Source organism: Panthera tigris, chromosome A3 (assembly GCF_018350195.1).
Source record: "Panthera tigris isolate Pti1 chromosome A3, P.tigris_Pti1_mat1.1, whole genome shotgun sequence".
NCBI lineage: Eukaryota > Metazoa > Chordata > Mammalia > Carnivora > Felidae > Panthera > Panthera tigris.
Genome location: NC_056662.1, coordinates 63,183,930 through 63,205,568, shown reverse-complemented (window position 1 = coordinate 63,205,568; position 21,639 = coordinate 63,183,930). Strand labels below are relative to the sequence as shown.

At 48.7% G+C, this 21,639-nt stretch overlaps 2 protein-coding genes across 7 annotated transcripts in view; one reads left to right on the top strand and one right to left on the bottom strand.

The window, feature by feature from the left end:
* Positions 1-3,624: 3,624 nt before the first annotated feature.
* ABCG8 (ATP binding cassette subfamily G member 8) lies at positions 3,625-21,091 on the bottom strand. Its single transcript, XM_007097841.3, has 13 exons — positions 21,029-21,091; positions 15,511-15,612; positions 14,190-14,340; positions 11,534-11,772; positions 10,866-10,998; positions 10,495-10,764; positions 7,925-8,087; positions 7,752-7,835; positions 6,667-6,866; positions 6,146-6,222; positions 5,166-5,433; positions 4,070-4,197; positions 3,625-3,984 (listed from the first exon to the last, which is right to left on the bottom strand). The coding sequence occupies exons 1-13, from the start codon at positions 21,089-21,091 to the stop codon at positions 3,847-3,849; spliced, it is 2,016 nt and encodes a 671-aa protein (XP_007097903.3). The 3' UTR covers positions 3,625-3,846.
* Positions 11,024-21,639, top strand: part of ABCG5 (ATP binding cassette subfamily G member 5) — a 47,573-nt gene continuing 36,957 nt past the window's right edge. For 3 of the 6 annotated variants that reach the window (XM_042981293.1, XM_042981294.1, XM_007097884.3), the window contains exons 1-4: positions 11,024-11,286; positions 15,499-15,631; positions 16,953-17,099; positions 19,949-21,618. In XM_042981293.1, coding sequence (XP_042837227.1) covers positions 21,473-21,618 — 146 coding nt within the window. In that variant the 5' untranslated portion in view covers positions 11,024-11,286; positions 15,499-15,631; positions 16,953-17,099; positions 19,949-21,472. Of the gene's footprint in view, positions 11,287-15,498; positions 15,632-16,952; positions 17,100-19,948; positions 21,619-21,639 lie in introns of those variants that run through there. The other 3 variants (XM_042981289.1, XM_042981290.1, XM_042981291.1) reach the window with 3 other exon arrangements.

Genomic DNA, 21,639 nt, shown 5'->3' with positions numbered 1-21,639 from the left:
TAGAACGCCTATGTCTACCAGGTCTGTAGTTAGCGCTTGGATTTGGTGTCCATTTAAATATGCCTGCTGCTAGCTGTTTAATCTGGAATCAAAACAAGAAGACAAGTGGAGGGGGGGTGGGGGGTGGGAACACAGCAAATGCAAGATCTCTGTGAACCTGACCCGGGAGATTAGCTTGACCGGGGGGCAAGATTAGGTTTTAAATCATTTTTGTAAGAACAAGAGCAGGAAAATAAAAATCACATCAGGAAATATTTGAGTCCATATAGGTAATTACTTTCTGCTTAATTAAAATGTCCCTGTCAATAGCATAATTTGAAATTGGAGGGCTTAAAATACAAATTTCAAAACCTTTGCCTTCTGATCAAGAGTGTGCAAAGCTTACAACCTTGGGCAAAATCCAATGCACTGCCTGTTTTTGTACATAATGTTTCACAGCCACACCATCCATGTTTCAGAATTGTCTGCAGTGGCTTTCACGCTGCAACAGAGTTGGGTAGTCGCAACAGATACTCTGGCCCCCAAAGCCTGAAATACTGTCTGACTCTTAACCGGAAGAGTTTGCATCCCCTGCCTTTGATAATTACTCACAAGCCGACCTCTCTCCCTTTCAATGCAGGGAGGGGCTGAGTCGACAGCCTGCATGCCCCAGGGAGCAGTTTTTGTTGTTTTTTTGTTTTGGTTTCAAAAAACAGACCTGTGAAATCAGAATCTCTGGGATTGGGGTCCATAGTGGTATTTGTTAAAGCTGTGGGGTGGAGAACCAGGATGCTGTAACAAAAAAAAGAAGAAAAGAAAGAAAGAAACCGTGGCTGCTGGAGTTTCTCCAATTCTCCTGCCTCAGCACTTTGCCCCTTTCCCCCACAGCCCTGTGCACCAGAGTCCACTGAATCATTAAAGCCCCTTGTAGACTGAGTAGCCATAACTCAGTTAGATGATGTACCCCACTGGCTGCCAGCCCTCACTGCACATTGGAATCACTGTGGAGTTCATAAAAAAGCCCAGTGTCCTCTATCTCCTCCATTCAGGCCTAAAGCCATTAGGTGACTGTGTATGGATGTGGGATTGAGAGTGGGGTAGGTGGCAGTAGGGTGAGAATGGCGTCTGTGCAGACTAGGGGACAGCTTGATAACACAGCCCCAGCAGAGTGAGTAGGGTGCAGATGGGAGATTGGTTACATACAGGGGATTAACCAAATGAGTGAAAATATGACGGACAGTGGAAGCCAGGTTTGTCACAATTGGAAAAGGGAGTTACAGGGGCACCTGGGTGGCTTAGTTGGTTAAGTGTCTGACTTCAGCTCAGGTCATGGTCTCATCGTTAGTGAGTTTAGCCCCACACTGGATTCTGTGCTGACAGAATAGAGCCTGGAGCCTGCTTCAGATTCTCTCTCTCTCTGCCCCTCCATCACTTGTGTTCTAACAAAACAAAACAAAACAAAACAAAACCCAGATACAAATGCAGAAAGGGAGAAAATTAGAATCAACTCTATGGTGTGCTGGTATTTGGGAATTGGATGTATTAATGTGAACTCACATGTACAGGTAGATGTGTTTGTGTGTGTGTGTACATACACATGTATACAGACCTGTGTACATATATCCACATGTATGCATTCCCTGTTTTGCCTCCCGAGAGGATCTGGGGGCAGTGATGCTGCAATAGCAATGGGCATATTTATCACTCAGATCTTTGCTTCTAAATGCCATTTTCCACTAAAAGGAACAAAGAATTCTTAGAGAAATGTCTGCATTTCCAAGCACTGGGACTAAGGACTGGGGGGTAGAAAAGAACAAAATGAGCCTGAAACACTTTTTTGTGAAAGAAAATGTTCACACAATGATAGAGACATATCAAAAGGATGCAGAAACCAGCTTGAATGGGCCCCAGGGCCAAAACAGGGACAATTTGAATGTGAAAATTAATCATGAGACTAAGGGATTATAACCCACTGAATAAAACAGGACACTACAGGTTTATATTGCTATAAATTGAAAAATGGCTAAGTGGAAGGTTTAATGAGATATAGGCAACTTACATATTTATAAAGCACCTACCAATAGAATGCTTAATTACCAAAGGGGGGATTGGCTGTGGAGAGGGCTGGCAGACACTCCCTTGATCAAGTGATCCAAGTGGACATCTTTGGTATAGGACAAATTGAAATCCTCACCACCGACAGGATGCAATGAGAAGGGTGCATCACTTCTGCAACATCCCTGCCAAAAGAAGTGCCTGTGATATCCCGTTAAATCCATGACCTGAATTTTGTCATGAAAATGTATCAAACTCAAGCTGACAGCTAATTTGCAGAATCTTCAAGTGTCAAGGTCACACAAGTCAAGGAAAGTTAAAGACTGTTCTAAACTAAAGGAGACCAAGGAGAGTTGACGACCAGATCCAATGTATGATTCTGGTCTTGATCCTTTTGCTATGAAGGACCTTGTCAGAACAATCAGTGAATCTTGAATGGGGCCTGCCCATTCGACAGTGGCCAGGTATCAATATCATAATGTGCCGTGTTATAGTGTGGCAGTGTAAATAATGGCAGTGTAAATACCCTGAGTTTCATGGCTGTACTGTAAAAGGGCAGTGTGCTAGAGCACTGCCTTTCAAACTCAGGTACATAAACCACCTGGGGATTTTCCTAAAATGCAGATTTGGATTCAGTAGGTCTAGGTAGAGTGTGAGCTTCTGCCTGTCGGAGCAGCTCCGAGGTTAAGACCCATGCTGCCTGTCCAGAGCAGTTAGTAGTAAGGGCCCAAGGAAACCTGGGGTGAACATTTACTATTTGCCTCCCACTCACCTTCCTCCCTTTTTTGGTCCCAGACTGTGGTGTTTCCTTTGGGAACAATCTGCTCCCCTTGGTGTTCCTGTTTTGGATCAGATGGTCCTCAGTGCCCAGGCAACGAAGCACGTAACCTGGGTGTCATCTATCCCGTACCCTGGCCACTGTGAAAGGTTCAACACTGGTCCTCAGACCCAGCCAGGGCCAGTGAGAGGCAACTCTGAGAGGCCTGGCTGAGCTCACACAGCCTCTACAACCATCTTCATCTTTTAGAGCCTTCTTAGAATTTCCAAGCCTTACAGTGGCTCAGGACTTGCCTTTTGCCCTCCAACTCCTAAAGGCCTCCAAGGCTTTCCAACCCCCACATTGGACTCTACCACATAGTAGCCATGTGACCTTACCTAGCAAACTGAATTTTTGCCTCAGTTTCCTCATCTATAAAACGGGATACCACCCCTCAAAGGGTGGAGAATTCTAGGATACTCCTCCACATAAGTGTTTTGAGCTGTCCCTGGTATAGATCAGATGTTCAATAAATCTTTAATTGTTCAGTTTGGCTTTTGGAGCCCATGATCCCATACAAAAAGAATGGCATCTCACCGGTATGTTTTAGGTCATCTTCTGTATTGAGAGTGACTTAACACAGAGTTTGAGGATCCTGGAAGACGAGGCCAAACATTTTGCTAGGCATTGTTATTGATTCCTATGGATCCTACCAGTTCCCACACAGCCTACTCAATTCATTCCTAACTCGCTCCCATCTTGCACTGAGTTGCCTATATAAATACATACGAAAAGGAAATAAATTAGCAACATTGTAGATGTCCCCATCCCAGAAATCGCAAGCTCTGGCCAGTGATCAGAAATCCCCTTCCACTGTCTTTATTCTACTGCCATCCTGTGGCCAGCCTGTGCCACTGCACATTGAGGGCTGGTGTAGCTGAGCTCCCTGTGCTGTCCTCCTGGTGCCCGGGATGGGGCTCCTTGGGAGGAAGGAAAGGAGTGCAGTTGAAAGGTCTCCTAGAGTCCCCACCAGCAAGCAGCAGTCTGGGCATGAATCACCAGTCTTGACTGGACTTCTGTTTGATGAATCTCAGGGCCACATAGTACAGGATCACAAAGCCACCACTGATGCCAATAAGGATGAAGTAGATGATGTAGAGCGGGTATGAGTTCAGGCCCATGGAGCTGAGGATCTGGGGACACAGATATCAGTAAACCCACTGAGAAGACGTTCAGATGAATGTTATCTTTTTAGAGTTGAAGGCCTCAGCTACTTACTACGTCTCCCCGGATAGGGATGGTGAGGTTGCCGATGGCCATGTGGTAAGTGTGCCCTTTAAACTGAATCTGCATCAGCCCTTCAAAACACCAGCGGAGGAAGGAGACTTTGGAAATCCAAGCGGGCACTGAAAATAGCGAGACTCATGTTATTCACACAGGCTAACCACCTGCTCCCTGGGAAATACTCCTGGAGATGGGGCTCTTACGCAAGGGCAGCAAGGTCCCTGAGGGAGCAGGAGGGCAGGGAGAGGGCAAAAGGGTGAGAGGGGTAGCTTGGGACATGGATTGGGACAGAAGGTCCAAGTGGCTACAGGAGTCACCACACGTTTGATTGGTAACAATTTGAGAGAGTAACTTATTAAATGTCCCAGCATGTTCTCAGCTCCATGGAGGTACAACTGACATTTCTGAGTCTGTGCCCTGACCCAATGGTGGTATCACAGAGCTAGGAGTAGGAGGAAGGAACAAACTTGCCCTGAATGGTCAGGAAAGGCCTGGCAGAAGAGAGCAGCTGTGGAAATGGGGGAATGGCGCCCTACAGAGAAGAGCCTCACAGGCTCAGATGTGAGTGCATGGAGGGTGTTGGGGACTTCAGAAGAGCTAGGTGGAGGCAGTGGAGAGTCAGCAGCCCTAACTAGAGGACTCAAGCAAAGCAGCAACATGGATTTCCGCCTTACAAAAAGCCCTTTCCATGGGCAAGGGTCGAGAGGGATGTGGAGGGATCAGGGTCACAGAGACCGTAGCTGTGGTCTGACACCAGACAGTAAGGCCAGGGCTGGGGGAGATCAGGCAAGGCGACAGATCTGAGAAAGATGTGGGAGGCAGAATTAACCTGACTCCCAGGTGAATGTGGAGAGTGAGAGTCAAGGGTGGCTTCCAAGTGTCAGCTGAGGGATATGGGAAGGTGCCATCTGCACCCTCTCATGGAGACATTCCTTTGACACACAGGACAGTTGGCAAGGACACCTGCTCCCAGAAAAACCAGGCTTTAAATGGATCTAAGTGATGAGTCCTCATCCCCAAGTGAATATAGGCTTCATCCAACCCCAGAAGGCCTCAAAAAGCTTGACCAGGGGAGGGGAGCACGCCTTACCTATCCACAGGTTATCCAAGCTTATCATGAAGCCCCCGGTGAGGTAGAAGGAGTTGTAGAGAGCATTCCCAAAGAAGGAGGATGTATGAAATGTGGGGAGCAGGGCAGCGGCACCCAGGGCCATGATCCTGCAGCAGAAGACCACCAGCCACACCAGCAGGAAGTGCAGTAGAAAAGGCTCCAGGCCCGGGCGCAGGTTAGCCAGCCAGTAGATGGGCATCCCATAGATTATGATGTAGACACAGTGCTCTGGAAGCTCCCCTAAGATCTGCAAAGAATAGCCCTTGCAAGGACGTGGAGCTAATGCCTTCATTGCCAATTGTTCTTTAAATGTTTGAAGATAGTGTAACCCTCAAGGATGTCAACCTTCCCTCCTGCTAATAGCCAGACTGCAGCAGGAGGGCCCGTGAGGGGCCCATGGGACCCTGGAACGTGAGCTCACTGCTGGTTTCCCACTGCAGATGCCACGTGCTCCATCTGGGAGAGTTCAGAACAGTTTCCCCCGCGGAAGCAGCGTGGCCTGGTGAAAATGGCAGTTGTGTATCTATTCTCCTGTTTCAAAGTCCCCACCCTGCCTGCCCAGACCAAATAGCTGTGGGGCTTTGAGACAGCCGTATAACATCTCTGAGCCTCCACTTCCTGGAAATAAGTACAGTAACACCTGCTGACCTGCTTCCTGGAGATGTGGGGAGACTGGAGAGGTAAAGTATGCTGGATGTTTCCCATCTTTTCTTTTCTTTTTTCAGATTTCTGCTGACCAGGAAAGTGTCACTCTTGGTCTACAGTCCTGGTCTTCGGGTAAATGTTTAAAAAATAGCAAGTCTCTATAACCCCCTAGGGAACGTGACAGCAGCAACCATAGATGATGCATGGCCCCTGGTTCAGCAAAATACTACTCTGGAGCTTCTGTACAATGCAGTGTAGCTTTCTCTGTCCCTGCACCCCCACCTGGTAACTTGCTCTCAGCCCTGACCAGTCACCTTGGTAAAGAAATATGGACCAGCAGTGTACAGCCCGTCTTCTAGTTCATAGTAAAGCATTGCCCTCTCTGAGTGACCTAAAAAAGGGGAGAAAAGGAGAATGAAAAAGTGACATTAATTTTCAGTGTTTCTGTTTTTGAGTCTCTTTTAGTACAATTGTAAATATTCCTGTGGCCTAAATGTCTCCTATTTTTAAAAAGCAGGCAGAGTTAAACCATCCTAATTTAAGGTGTTTGTAATTCTGTAACTTATGAACTGCTGTCAAATATAAATCCCGCTATTACAGGAATGTCTAAGACTGCTTGGCACTCTGTGTTCATTTGCATACTAATATTAATGTGCGAACCTTAAAAATCATCATCTTCTTTTATTTCACAATCATGGTGAAAACAGTCAGCAAACCCATTTTCCCCAGGAGTTTGGAGGAAGAGAGGTCGGCCTTGGACCAGCTCAGAGGGGTGACTACCACCGTGTCCTCTGGTTGCTCCGGGTGTGGGCCACAGAGAGCAAGGCACACTCACATTTGGATATGACATCCAGAATCACGTTGAAAGGGATAAGAGCTCCAATCATGAACAAGAGGGCAGCTGTGTCCATAAAGGAGAGCTTGATGGCCCCATGGCCATAATAGAGGAACCCAATGACCAGGGACATCAGGCAGGCCTCTGCTGCATGGATGAGGAGAGTTGGCAGGTCTCGGAAATCGTTGAAAATCTGACGACTTAAAAAACAAAAGAGGTGCCAAGGGAATAACATACACCAGCCCCGTGACACTAGCGATGCCCTTCTGTCTATGCAGGGATGAAAGGCTCACTTTACTCTCTCATAAAATGGGGGAACAGCAGTACCCCCCTCGCAAGGATTCTGAGGCTCAAATGAGATCGTGGATGAAAGCATCTGTCTCACCGTATGTGCATAATAAACAATTGTTACTTTACTGTCAGTGTATCAGCCTTGCAATTTTACTTAAACACATTATCTTAAGGAAATAACCAATCACGTGTGTAAAGATGCACCTACAAGGATGTTTGTTGCAGTGTTACTTGTCATAGCATAAGCCTAAAAAAATCTGACCATCAATATACAGTTTGCAGGAAAATGAATTATGGCTAGATTGGAATGCTGAGGAAGACCTAACCGGATGACAGGTACAGGCCTATTCTATGTGCAACCAAAAACAAAAAAAATGGTTACAGAACCATATACAGAGTATGATCCCATTTATGAATTACAATGCTTGTGTGCATGGGAATATCACCCACCAAACACTTGGGTCTCGTTTACTCTGAGGGCTGGCCTAACAGGAGACCTTCTCCTTCCACTGAGGTTCTCCTGTATTGTCTGAATTTTTCATAATGATCCTATGTAATTTCTACAATCATTCAGCCAATAAGAACATTTTGATTTTGTTTAAAGAATAAAAGTAACAGGAGTGTTCTGTATTATAGAGAGAGAGCTAGTGCTAGTCTTGACGATACTGGTTTTTAAGAATTCTACCTTTTGCTTTCTCCTTCAAATTCACTTTAGATAGAAAGGGCTTAATTTGACACAATAAAGAGGTCTGGGGTAGGGGAGGTGGTGGTGGGATGAAATGGCAGATAATTACCGGATCAGCATGGTAAACTGCTGCACAGGGCCAGGCAGCTCAGTGGAAGTCAGGGGCTGGTGAGTGTCCTGGGGGAGGGCCTGGCTGTCAAGAGGCAGAGGGTGTCATGGGACATGGGGGCGGCTGCCTTCTGCAAGGAGCTCTCCACCCAGAGCCGCCCTGGCCTGCCTTACCTCTCCAGGCAAGTGCCCTCACCCAGCTCCTTTGCCTCTGCTCTCCACAGAAAGTCATCGAAGCCACGAACTTTTTCTCGGAACACGGCTGCAAGGGACCAAGCCTTCTCCCTGGTGGCCACTTCCTGTTCTCTGCTTCGCCTGTCGATGCTAGTCAAGTCCACTGTAAGTAGAGGATGTGGGGCCATGTGTGGCCAGGTCTCTGCACCTGCTCACAGGTGAGGAGCTCACTGCAAGGCCAGCTCACAACACTGGTCAGCCCTTGGAGGTTCTGGGACATGCTCCCCACCCTGTGAGGGTAGACCATGAAGTGATGGGAAAAGCAGAGAGAGGCAGAGAGATACCCAGGGCTGGCCTCCCCCGTGCTGGGCCTAGCCACATCCACTTCAGGGGAAAGCCTGCTTCAGGGAAAAGGCAACAGCAGAGGCCCTGTGGGCCCTGGCCTCCATCCCAACACCCAGGCTCATTATGGGGACATCCCTAGGACAGAACAGGATGCACTGGGCCTTTGGAGCCAAAGGTCATGACACAGTTATGCCCTGACTCCAGCTCAAGCCATTAAAGCTTGTGACAGGGACTCAGCCTTCCAGGTGTGCCTTCTACCCATGAGGGGAAGGGAGGCTGGCCATAGGACAGCTGGGAAGTCTGGGCACTGGGAAATTCTAGTTCTCACTGTAGATTAGTAATTTGGCTCCCTAAGCAACCTGTCTAGAAGGGGAGAATGTTTTGGCTGGAGGTTGCCAATGTCTGGCCAACTCTAAGCAGAGTTGTCACCGCCCTCCAGGGGAAGGAGCTGGCATGACCAGCTGGAGAACCAGGCTACTGTGCACCCACCTCTATGTTACTTGTGGGGAGCATCTGGTAGTCCCAGCCACAGCTCTACTCTCATGGGGCTCCTGCGATGTCAGAAAGGCACATCCACACAGTCACCACCAGGACCCTTCTGAACCCAGCCTCACTGCAGGCTGGAGGGTGGCTCACCTCCCTCCATTTCTCCTCTTAACCTCTGTCTCTTCCTTCCTACCATTTTCATGACACGTCCCATGGCAGGATAATGTCTAGGAGCGGTCTTGTAAAATGCAACATGTCTCCTTGGTGTGCAGGGCTGTAGATCAGAACACCAGATTCTCTGGGTACTGCCAGGCCCTGTACCCCAGATTGGTAGGTGGTAGGCAAGAGCCCCCCACCAAAAGTGATAAAAATATAAAATAAAGAAAAACTTCTGTTCAGGTCTGTTCTAGGCATTTGACTTCTGGTAACCCCGCTCTGGAGTTACTGCATGTTGCTCCCGTGGCCAGGTTGACAGATGCCCTCTGCCCCCTTTATCTGGAAATGGCTAGCCTCAGGATGATACGCTGCCAGGAAGCCAAGCTGGCTCCTGAGCACTGGGAGGGAGGGTGACCTCTATGTGAGTTCACACGCTGTGAGTGCACAGGGCAAGGGCTGGCAGACTGGAGAGAGTCCCCCTGGGGTGGGGAAGAGCACTGGATGCTGACAGGAGGATGTGGGCCCAGGGCCAGGAGTCAAGTTGGGGGCTGGACACACTGGCTGGGAGTCCCAGTTCTGCGTCTTACAAATTCTCTGCCAAAGGTTTAACTCTTCAGACTTCTGTCTTCTCATCTGTATGGATGGAAATGGCCTTGGCCTGACAGGGCTGTGAGAGTCAAAGGGACACCCTCTGTAGCTTGGTGCCTTTGGGCCCAATGTCTGCCCTCAAGGACATGGTCCCTGTTGTCATGGTTATTGGTGAGGCCTTGCTACACTGGGCCATCTTGGGAGGAAGGCTGGGGCTCCAGGTGGCATATTGGACAAGCCACAGCTACTGTCTCCCCGCCCCCTCCCCCCAGCCGCCCTGGTAAAGCTGTGTGGCCTGGCCAGCAGCCATGGCACGCCTCAGCATTCAGGGTTCAGGGATCCGCTTTCGGGTCACACACCTGTAAAGGCAACTATCTCTCCAGGAACAAAGGAACTATCTCTCCAGGAACCAGCCCACGCTTTCCCTGAGGGCTATACAATTGAGGGCTCAGGACCCTCAGCAGGAAGGCCTTTCTGGGGGTGACAAAGCAATTTTCAGACCTAGTGCCTCATTGACCAAGACCTCCAAAAGGCCCTGAACTCTCCGGGCCCTGGGGTCCCTCCACCATACAGTGCTTTCAGGCTCCCTGCCTCTGCGGGGGCACCAGGGCACAGCTTGAAGATTTCCAGGTGGCCTCCTAAATTTCCCTAAAGAGTCTGAATAAAGACCACAATTCTAGAAGATTGACCCAAACCCTCTTGAATTCTATCCCCCCACCACCCACTTTGGAACTCACAGGTTTCTTATCATGCACACAAGAGTGGCTATGTCAGAAGCTGGATTTTCTTGGGCCCTTGTTTCTAGTATTTGATACTTGGCAAAGTGACACACATTCTCCAGCCCGCTGGGCCGCCCTGCTCCTATATCCTACTCCCCTGAAACCTCTGACAGCTTCCCTCCTGAAGCTCTCCATCAGGCCCTGCTGGAGCTTCGGGGGTGGGGGGGGGGGGGGGGGGTGGGGGTGGGGGAGGGGGGGCACTGCTTGGGGGCTCACCATAGAAGTCTGCAGGGTTGCTGTAGCGAGGACAGGGGTGGCCGATGGCTGTGAAATACTGCACCATGTGCTGGGCTGCCCCCAAGTAGATGGTGGTGCCGGACGTCATCAGGAGGACCAAATCAAAAAGCCTGAAAATGTCAGACCGAGGCTGGTGGAGGGAGATGAGCACCAACCGGTTGCCTTTGGCCAGGCGGTACAGCGTTTTCACCAGGTTGTGGGCCGTGAAGCTGTCGAGGCCGGAGGTGGGCTCATCCAGAATGAGGATTCCTTCCCAGCGGAGACAGGGGCCTAGTGAGCCGTCAGGACTGTGGCTGGTGGGAGCCAAGCCGCGGGGGCGCCTCTGTCCACCCTCCCCCCCGCCCCCTCACCTGGGTTCCACAGGAGCTGCACCGCGATGCTGACTCTGCGCCGCTCGCCCCCAGACACGCCCCGCACGTACGCGTTGCCCACGCGCGTGTGGGCGCACTGGCGCAGGCGCAGCTCCGCAATCACATCGTCCACCTGCGCGGGAGGACGTAGGTTTAGGCGCGGCGCTGCCCGCCTCGCTCCAGGTTACGTGGGTGCTGTCCTGGAGTAGAAAGCGGCTGCCCACCCTTGCCCCCCGCCCCACCCCCTCCGGGTGGGTTTGTGCTGTAGCCTTCGCTGCCCCATGCAGTGTTTGCTCCTGCATTTTTTCTGCATATCCTGAGTGGCTCTCACGCGCAGAGGGCGGTGCCATCTTGGGAACCTGGCCGCGACCTGGGGACAGGACAGCAGGGCACTCTGCCCACACGGAGGACCGGAAAACAGGTAGACACTCCTCTCACGTTTTGTCCTGTGCTGTGAAGGGACCCGGCCAGGGCGTAGGCGGCTTACAGAAGGATGGGTTTAAAGGCGGACAGAGGGCAGGGTACCTATGGAAGGATGGCGAGCTGGGCTGCTTAGAGTTGACCTGTGACTGGGCCCTGAGGCGGGGGGGGGGGGGGGGGGGGGGGGGGAAGGTCGACAAGGGGAAGGATGTCATGGCTTCTTGGGGTCACCAGGGTCAGGCAGTTACCCTTTTGTCACGCTGGGCCTGGGAGAAGGTTCTGGGCAGGCGTAGCTGGGCAACAAAAGCCAGGGTCTCGCGGACGGTTAGGTTGGGGAGCAGGTGGTCGTGCTGGCGCACATGGGCCACATACTTCCTCACGAGCTGAGGCGTGCTGGGCTGCCCGTTGATCCAGATTTGACCTGACTTAATTTTGCTGCCGTGGCCTCTCCCGGTGATCACGTCCAGCAAAGAGGCTCTCCCACACCCTGTGAAGCCACCAGAGACCTCCTGAGAGCAGAGCTGCGGGCGCTAGCCTGGAAGCCCTGGCTGCCCGCACACTCTTTCAACCACCCTGGACTTCTCTGTCCTTTCAGAAGTGACCGAGGCCCTAGAGAAAGTGGCACAGCTCTTGGACCCGGATGGGTCAGCCTCAGCACCTGGAGCTCCAGGGCTTTCACCTGCAGCCAACTTGAGCACCTTTGGGGAGCTGGAGGTACATTAATGTCGGGGGTTCAAGCCGCTCAACTAGTGGATCCAGGCTCTGAGATGGCAGGGGACTTTGTCAGTATTCACAGGGACACTGGGGTTCCCAGTCCAAGTGGGAAGTCCACTTTCCTAAACAGCACTTTAGGAGAGGTGTGGGTGGCCTTTGCTGTGGAGACCGCCTAGTGCAACTGGAGAGACCTTCCATGAATCAGGAGAGAACACCAAAGGCATTCAGTTGGCTGGAATCTCCAATTCCGTAAACTCCTTCATTGGCAAACACTGCTGCCACTACTGCTGATTCTACAGAAGCAGCCAAAATGCCTGAGGCTGTTTGGATTTATTATAAATTATAATGAGTCTTCATAATTTGTTTTATTCTTTGTTAAGCCTCAGGAAGTATAATTGATAAGTGTTTCTTTTTTTTTTATTTAAAAAAAAAATTTTTTTTTTTAACGTTTATTTTTGAGACAGAGAGAGAGCATGAACTGGGGAGGGGCAGAGAGAGAGGGAGACACAGAATCGGAAGCAGGCTCCAGGCTCTGAGCCATCAGCCCAGAGCCCGACGCGGGGCTCGAACTCACGGACCGCAAGATCATGACCTGAGCTGAAGTCGGACGCTTAACCGACTGAGCCACCCAGGTGCCCCGTTAAGTGTTTCTTTTAAAAAAAAGTTTATTTATTTTGAGAGGGAAGAAGAAAGAGAGCACAGGAGGGACAGTGAGAGAGGGAGAGAGAGAGAGAATCCCAAGCAGGCTCCACGCTAGTGGTGCAGAGCCTGATGTGGGGCTCGAACTCACAAACCATGAGATCATCGCCTGACCCAAAACCAGGAGCAGATGCTTAGAACTGACTGAGCCACCCAGGTGCCCCTAATTGATAAGTGTTTCTAAGAAATCATTTAAATAAATTCAGTCAAGTAAACCTGAAGCTAAACAACACTGAACCTAGAGTCAAGAGTCCTGGAGACTGCTCAGCCTCTCCAAACTTCACTTGCCTCAGGGATGCTAACACCTGCAGGGTCATGTGTAGCGAGTATTAATTGTGGGGACTCTTAGGCTTTATGGAAGTGCCTTGGAAGGCCCGTGTATCTCCCAGATTCTCAGTTCATGAAGAAAAGCACATATAACAGGAAAAGCCACCAGGAGTTACAAACAAAAACAAAATTGGCTTCTGAAGTGTCTGTTTTCTTTTTTAGATAAGAATTGCAGAGGCAGAGCCAAAAGTGGGCAGGACTTGACCTGTGGTGTTATTTCAGTTACAAAGTGCATTGACATACATTATCTTGTTTGATCTTTGGTTGGACAATAAACAGAATTTTCTTATCAGAAGACTAAAAAATTGAAGATGTTCAAAAGTTCAGTAATCTTTACTTCTGGAAATGATTAATCAAAAAGAATAAAGTGTTCTAACACCATCTAAAAGAGAAACACCTTGATATGAGAATCAGAAGACCAAAGTTCTAGTTCCAGCTCTGCATTAAATGTATGCCCTTAGGTGAATCACTCACTTTGTCTAGACTTTAGTCTCCCCATCTGTTAAATGAAGGTGTTCATATGTTGGGGCGGGGGACAGGAGGACACTCTAGAAATATTGAGGACCAGATAACTTAAAAACCCTCCATTAAAGAGGCTTCCAGACTGGTAAGGAGAAAGAAATAATACAGTGGAGAGAGTGAACACCATTCTCCAAGACCCCTTTCAGCTTTAGCATTGCATAATTTTAAGTTTGGCTTGCAGAAGTCACTCTGAGGCACTCCAAGATTCTGGATCTTTGCAGATGGTTGAAGGCTGCACTAAGACTTGGAGGGACTCTCAAAGAAGTGGGAGCTGTGGTGGGTGCTGTGCCTACCAGGTTGTGGGAGAAGAGTGAATGAATGCCCCTGGCATGGAAGAGTCCCCTGAGAAGAACATTCAATTCTGAAGATCTTACAAAGGTTTTTGCTCTGGATGCAGCTTCAAGAGGCACACTCATGATTCATAATGGTGGCAGCTATCTGACAGCTACTAAATGGAGGGACTTGAACTGGGATTTGAACCCAGGTCCACCTGACCCAGAACCTGTGCTTCTCACCCACTCTGCTGTGGTTATTCTACTAGTCAGCAAAGAATTCTGTGAGAAGCATCCATCTGTCTGAGGGACCATTCTGCATTCCAGAAGAGACAGAACCCATCGCCTCACTGTTTGCCCTTAATGGTACCTGAGCTCCCTATGATGGCCAGCATCTGCCCACTTCTCACTTTGAAGCTCAGATTTTGGATGCCCAGCTCACAAGAATCCTTGTGAGATGCCCAAGGCATCTTGAACTGAGCCAGCTTCTCAAACCAGGGCACCTGGGAGTCCATGTCCACCTGTGGGGAGATATTGCAAGGTTCTTCAGAGGGCGGAATAGAGGGTTTCAGCAACTTCTGTTCAACTGTACAGGAGACATCCTCCTGCTGTTGCACAAAAGGCCTGAGGGGCCCCCACCTACCATGCTGAGAACCTGAAGCTGCCATTTCCAAGTCTGAAGTTAAGACATGGGAAGCATGTGTAATAGCAGAATGGAAACAAAAACATAAAGCAAAACAATGTCTTCAGTTCTTCAGTTAATGATAATTTACTAATGATTTGTTAAATGTTTATTACGTGCAAGGCATTGTGTAAATCTATTTATTATCCCATTCAGTCCTCCTTGCAGACCTATAACATAGGTACCATTATAATCGCTGTTTTTACAGGTGAGGCTCAGAGCAGTTACTTGTTCAAGGTCGCACAGCTAACAAGTGGCAGAACAGAAAATGCTTATGGTGAGGCTCATTAGCTTGTCCTAATTCACATTCACAGGAAGCCAGAGTTGGGCCTCTGAAGTTTACCATTCTGCCCCCCCACCGTATTCCATCTGAACTGCCAGGGGTCTACCCCAAGGAGGTCTGGTAAATGGGGTCTTGAATCTGACCAGGGGGTCCTTCAGAGCCTCTGAAAGGCCAGGAGTCCTTGCACTTTGGATATTTTATTAGCTCCAGGGACAGTGTACTTTGCAAGCAAACAAATAACAAAACCCGAAGCTGGTGAAACCTGAAAGTCTATAGTTTAGTGAAACCTGAAAGTCTGTAGTTTAGTGAATAGCGTCACGGCATTGTTAATTTCTTGGTTTTCATTATTTTGCTCTGGGTATGCAAGATGTTAACATTAGGGGAAGTTGGGCAAAGGTTACATGGAAACTCTGTACTATTTTTGTAACTTTCCCAAAAGTCTAAACTTACTTCAAAATCTGAAGTTAAAGTTTGAGAGATTTGTTTTTTCCCCAACAGGGTCACATAATTTCTTTATGTTTTTACAGAGGTCTTGTTCTCTAATGCCTCTCAACTTCCAGCTACAGTATATATAGCTGAAGGAAGTCTTGTGGTACTTTGATCCAACATGTGAGACATCAACTTGGCAGAGGGCCCTCAGGATGGGCTCACCCTTACCTTCCACTTGGGGAATCATTTGGCCTTCCCTGCCCACTCCTCCCACCTTGTCCTCAGGTATGCCTCTACCTGGTAGCTGAGATCCTGGACCTCCAAGGTGTTGGACTGGCCACTGTAGGTGAAGTATAGGCTGTTGTCATTTTCAGAGGAGAACAAGCTGTCCTGGAGGCCCTGCTGAGAAACATGACAGGTGAGGGGCTTCTTCAAAAGCCACTTAGGACTTAGGAGAAAACAGGGAGGAGACCCAAGAGGTGAGAGCTAGCAGCAGCTAGTGTGGTTGAGATCCTGAACTGGCAACAAGGGTTTAGGCAGGTAGAGCCCAAGGGCTCTGAGAAAATAGGAGCATCAGTGAGGGCAATCTTTTTTTCCCTTCAGAGGGAGCTTTGCGGCTTCCCTCTAGCACAGCTCCTGGCTCCAGAGAACCTCAACCCAAATTGGTGGAGCCCGAACCCAGGCACCCTATGGTGGATGAGACCCAGACTCTGGACTAGAGAGAGCTTTGTGAGCTGCTATGCTTTGGGGAGACCTTAGCTGGGGCATGTCCTTAACTTTTCTCTTCCCTGCCTCTGACTTACTATTTCCTGATGCCAAACAGACTTCCCATACCTGGTATGTGAAGGGATGCAGCTATCAAAAAACTAGTGCTCAATATTTGGAAGACACAATCCTTAGAAAAGTTGCATCTTATTTAAATGAGGAGTTTTGCATAACAAAGCCATTCAAGATGATTTTGGAAGAAGCACCATTGTTATGTCATCGTCATTGTCAATATCTTGTTGCTGTTGTTGGTGTGATGTTGTATTTGTACATCAAGTAAATCGATGTTTTGTGGTATCACTGATACCTTTGAATGGTATTAGCTATCAGCATATCTAAATTCTTTCCATTTTATCAATTCAATCATTTAAATTATTGAGGCTCCCCCAGAAGAAGAACCTGCCTACTAACATTTCCATTTTTATTTTTTTTTTTTAATGTTTATTTTATTTTTATTTTTTTTAATGTTTCTTTTTGACAGAGAGAGAGAGAGAGAGACAGACAGAGCATGAGCGGGGGAGGGGCAGAGAGACACAGAATCCAAACGAAGCAGGCTCCAGGCTCTGAGCTGTCAGCACAGAGCCCGACACGGGGCTCGAACTCACAGACTGTGAGATCATGACCTGAGCCGAAGTCAGACACTCAAACCAACTGAGCCACCCGGGCACCCCTTTAATGTTTATTTTTGAGAGAGCGACAGAGCATGAGCAGGGAAGGGCAGAGAGAGAGGGAGACAGAATCTGAAGCAGACTTCAGGCTCTGATCTGTCCTCATAGAGCCTGATGTGGGGCTCAAACTCACGAGCCATGAGATCATGACCTGAGCCAAAGTCAGACACTTAACCGACTGAGCCACCCAGGTGCCCCTCAGGTTTCCGTTTTTAAATGCATACAATTTTTCCTTTTGTTTCTTAGTGCAGGAAAAAGTGTATTTTTTAACAAGTTCCAGTTGACCCCATGATGTTTCCTCCTCAGAGTTGCCACTCACGCACTGATGTGTTCAGTCAAGTAAGCAAGCAAGCATCCAATACTTATTGGGAGCCCACATGATGCTACAAGTTTGGAGTTTGGGATATGACAGTGAAAAAGGTGGTCTCTGAGAAACTTAAACTTTTTATTGAGGTAAAATTGGTATATAACATTATGCTAGTGTCAGGTGCACAACACAGCAATTTAAGATTTGTGTATACTGCAAAGTCACTACAATATGTGTAGTTACCATCTCTCATCATGCAAAGAAACTTAGATGAAAAAAAATTTTTTTAATGTTTATTTTTGAGAGAGAGACAGAGACAGAATGTGAGCAGGGGAGGGGCAGAGAGGGAGACCCAGAATCCAAAGCAGGCTCCAGGCTTTGAGCTGTCAGCACAGAGCCTGATGCAGGGCTCAAACCCACAAACCATGAGATCATGACCTGAGCCAAAGTCAGATGCCCAACCAACTGAGCTACCCAGGTGCCCCAGAAAAGCTTAGATTTTAATGAATGGGACAGGTGGTCAAGATGGAGCAAGACAGGCCAGGTGTAGAGCAGGCTGACCTCAAGCATCCATTCAGGGTATATTTATACTGTGTACACAATGCCTACATGTGCTTTGTGTGAAAATAAAATGACTTACATTATGTGAAAATAGTCTCCAGAAGTCTCTGTCAAACTTCCCCTGTAGTGGCAGAGGTCAGAAGTCCTTGGAAAGGACCACAGAAATGGAAGATCAATACAGGTGGTCATCTATGACAGTAACTATCAGTGAGTAGTCCCCAGAATTGCAGGGCAGTATGAAAACAGCAGACCATGGCTACTTATCTTATCTGATGTTAGAATTATTACCATAAAGATCCTAAATTATACAGAAGAAACTGGGAAACCTGAATACCTACTTTAGCAGAAGGACTATCTCTGTGGAATAGAGAGGAATGCAAGAGAGAAGGGTACAGGGAAGAACGAGGGGAGTGAACTTCACAGTTCTTGGTAGTTAAGTTGCAGGTACATAAGAGATCACTGTTTTTTCAGCTGATCTGAACTATCTCAACGTTTGTTTTCCATCTAAGAGAATGAACCTTTGAGTGGAACTCCAGAGTAGTACTCCCGCCTAGCCCCTCAAGTGCCAATGCCTCCAAGGCAGGAGCTGGCTATGGAGATGGAGGAGGGGTGAAGGTCTGTGCCCTCAGAGATGGAAAGGGAGATCTCTCCTGGGGGAGATTTAGGCCAGCTACAGAAGGTGCTGAATTTCAGGCAGGTCAACCCTGCACCTGACCCTTGCTCACCACTTCCACCACTAGCACTCATACTGCCTAGTTTCTCCATTTAATTCTATTAAACTATCAGAAATTCTGGCAATTACTGAGAGACTCATTGAGCTAACATAAGATGCTTATTTGTTTGGTTATAAAAAGTAAACATCTGCAGGAGGGACATTAAGTCGATTGATATAAGATATGACTCAGCTTAGAAATTGCTTCTGTGAACTAACACCTGGCCAGGTTATATTTCAAGTGGAGGGGCAGCTAAGAAAGGGACATTGGACATTTTGGGCTCTGGAGCAATATGTGCAGGTGACCTAATGCCTGAGTGGGTTCCACTTTCCAGATAAGTGCTTTGGAAAGGTGGAGCATGCTGGGGCCCTGGGGAAAGAGGTGTCACAATAGGAAGACAGATAAAAGGAAAGAGGTGCTCCCTGTTGCTGGGGGGTGGGCAGTACCCCTCATCTTAGGCTAAGTAGGCTGGGCACAGGCAGCCAGGGACCTTAGCTGCCATCAAGGGACCATGACTTCTGGGTCACCTGTAGTTGGTTAAGCAGCCGACTTTGGCTCAGGTGGTGATCTCCTGGTTCGTGGGTTTGAGCCCCGCCTCCAGCTCTGTGCTAACAACTCAGAACTTGGGAGCCTGCTTTGGATTCTGTGTCTCCCTCTCTCTCTGCCCCTCCCTGGCTCGTGCTCTGTTTCTCTTTCTCAAAAATAACGTTAAAAAGAAAAAGGGGGGATTGTGACTTCCTGGAGCTACACATGCAGCACAACTTTCAGAGGAAGAGAATTCGTTTCTGGGTTGGAGACAGCCTCTGCTCCATTTTTAAGTATTTCCTTGACTCCCAGGATGGATTTGTTAGGTTTTGAGGTTTTGACAAATTCTCTGTATTTTTCAAATACTTAAATATCTATTCAGTTGACATCTTAATCAGTATGACTGTCAGAATATCACTTAAATTTCTGACAGGTGACATCCAAAAAAGCAAAAGCAGGTTTATTTGTAGGTAACCTGTTCAGCTCCTGCTGGGCTACATTGTAATTTCTCCTTGTATTAACTTCTGATCAAATGCCTGAGTCAGAAGCACAAATTAGAAGGGAACTTAGGGAGCACAGAGCCCAAGTTCCTTTTTCTAAGATGAGGAATCCATGCCCTTGAGTAGTAGTGATGTGCTGATGACTCAGTGTCTGTGCAAAAGCATGCAGGGTTTGTTCTTGGCTGAGGGGATGAGCCTGGGCCTTTATTAAAATGCTCAGACCAGATCTTACACATCTTTGTCCTGAGGACTGAGCCCCTCTAGTCCTCCTCTAGCCACACTCCTGCCCATGGACTGTGGGCCAAGGGCACTTGCCACTCCAGGCACCCCAGGCCCAAGGGGCATTTGTCTGTGGAGAGCGAATGGAATGTGGGTAGGCAGGATGGCATGACCACATAGGGGTGTGTGAGTCACATGTTGCACTAGGGGTGGGCAGAGAAGGGGGACAGACTGTAGCACAGGGGTGGGCAGAGAAGGGGACAGAGAAGGGAGCCAGAAGCTGGCTCCCCTGTGCCACCACATTCTAGCTGCTGCTCCAAAAGGCCCTAGGATATCTAAACTTACATCTGGCCTTTCAGGTTGTGAGGAAGGTATGTCAAAATAGGAAGATAGAAACTTAACAGTTGTTAGCTTGATTGATAACTTTAAAATAACTAGACATAAGATATGTATCCCTCATCCATCCTCTTGTTCTAGGTGCCATATATGTTGGGGGAAGATTATCACTTGGAACCTTGAGTTACAGAATTGGAGAAAAGGAAATTGGAAATGGCAAGCTTTCCCAGATGTTGGATTTGGGCAGTTATTTGCATTCCATGCTGTGGTAGCTGATTTGTCAGCCTTTTAGGCAGAAAATGTCCCTAAAGCCATTACTGACTTTATATACTGTTCAGGCTGTGAGCACTGCAGTCAGCTCCTACGAGGCATTTCTCAGCAGGAGCTGGCCATGTTCCCAGATCAGAGCTGGCTATTAGTTATGGCTGCAGGGCAGACTAGGAATGGACTGGGTTGAAGTCCTGTCCTAGCAAGTGAGGACCAGACCAAGTGGCCTGTGGCCTTCCCTTTTGGATGTGGAGTCCGCAGACCTTTCTTGTCTTTCTCTCCCTCCTCCCCACAGCAGGCAAGATGGAAAGGTGGGCTGGGGTGAGGTGGGGTGCTTCCTTTCTGTCTTCCAGTTTAGCCTCCTGCTTCAAATCCCACCCACATCCTTACTTTAGTCAAAGGCCATTTCTCAAGTAAACATTTCTCCATGTAACTTGGGTGGAGAACTTGTACCCCAACCTCTTGGCCCCCAGACTTGCTGTCTGTCCCTTTCACCTCTTTCTGGGGTCTTATATCTGCCTGTTGTGGTCATGTTATTATATTCCCATAAAAGTTGCCTGCCATCATATGTCATCAGTTTACTGCCTCTGAGACTCTGAGCCTGACAGACACACTGATGAAGGAAACACTGCAGAGTCCCCGGTGTGTGTGAACACATCTCTGTTTGGAGTCTCATTCAGAAAAAGCTGCATCAGCCCAAGTAACAAACAGGAACATCATTTCCCTGTAGGAGTGTGCCTTAGGGCAGGAAGTGACCTCAGAGGCCCCCCACCCACCCCTGACCCCTGAATCCCTTCCCCTCAGCCCTTTGATGCCCAGGAAGTAGAGTCCTGCTGCCATGTTCTCCCTCTGCTTGTGGTCCTGGTGGTGAGTTAAAACAAAGTTCTGGAGAGAGGAAAGAAAGGTCTGATTTGCCCCCACCCCCCATGACTGAGGTGACTGCCCATCACTCACGGAGGCATCCTGGGGAGCAGCCCTATTCCGCAGCCCTCTATCTTCTGGGACTGTCTCAGCCATGGGGCCCAGCGGTGTCAGTGCCACTTTGCTGAAGCTTCCTTCACCTTAGCTGCTACCTGTGCCAGTGTTTTCTCTTTCTCAGAGTTGGGCAATCTCTGGCCCTGGTTCACTGTGCCTCCCAGCACTCCTCTCAGGCAGGCCCTCCTACAAACACAGGCTGTGTGTTCTGCCTGCTGCCAAGATAGTGCACATGCTCTGGGTAAAGGTACATCAGATAATGGCATCCATTACCAAACCCCAGTCCAGCTGCTGCAAAGGTCTGGAGAGGGACTCCAGAGCCCTGTGAGGAACAAGCAGGGCACTGTGCTGCTCACTCCTCTGTTGGGGCTCCCCCAGGAAGGGTCCGGCCACCCAAAAATTCACCTCTTCTGCCTCTTGGCGATGACTGAACTCCCATCTCTGACCTCTGTGGGGTCCTTGGGGCTCCAAGTAAACAGTGGCCCCCAGAGCTCCCCAGAGGAGGTTCCTACAGCTTGTTCAAGGCCTCGACACAGCCTGGGCATTCTCCATGCCTCCTACAGTGTCAGGTAAGGTTGATGCCTCTTCTT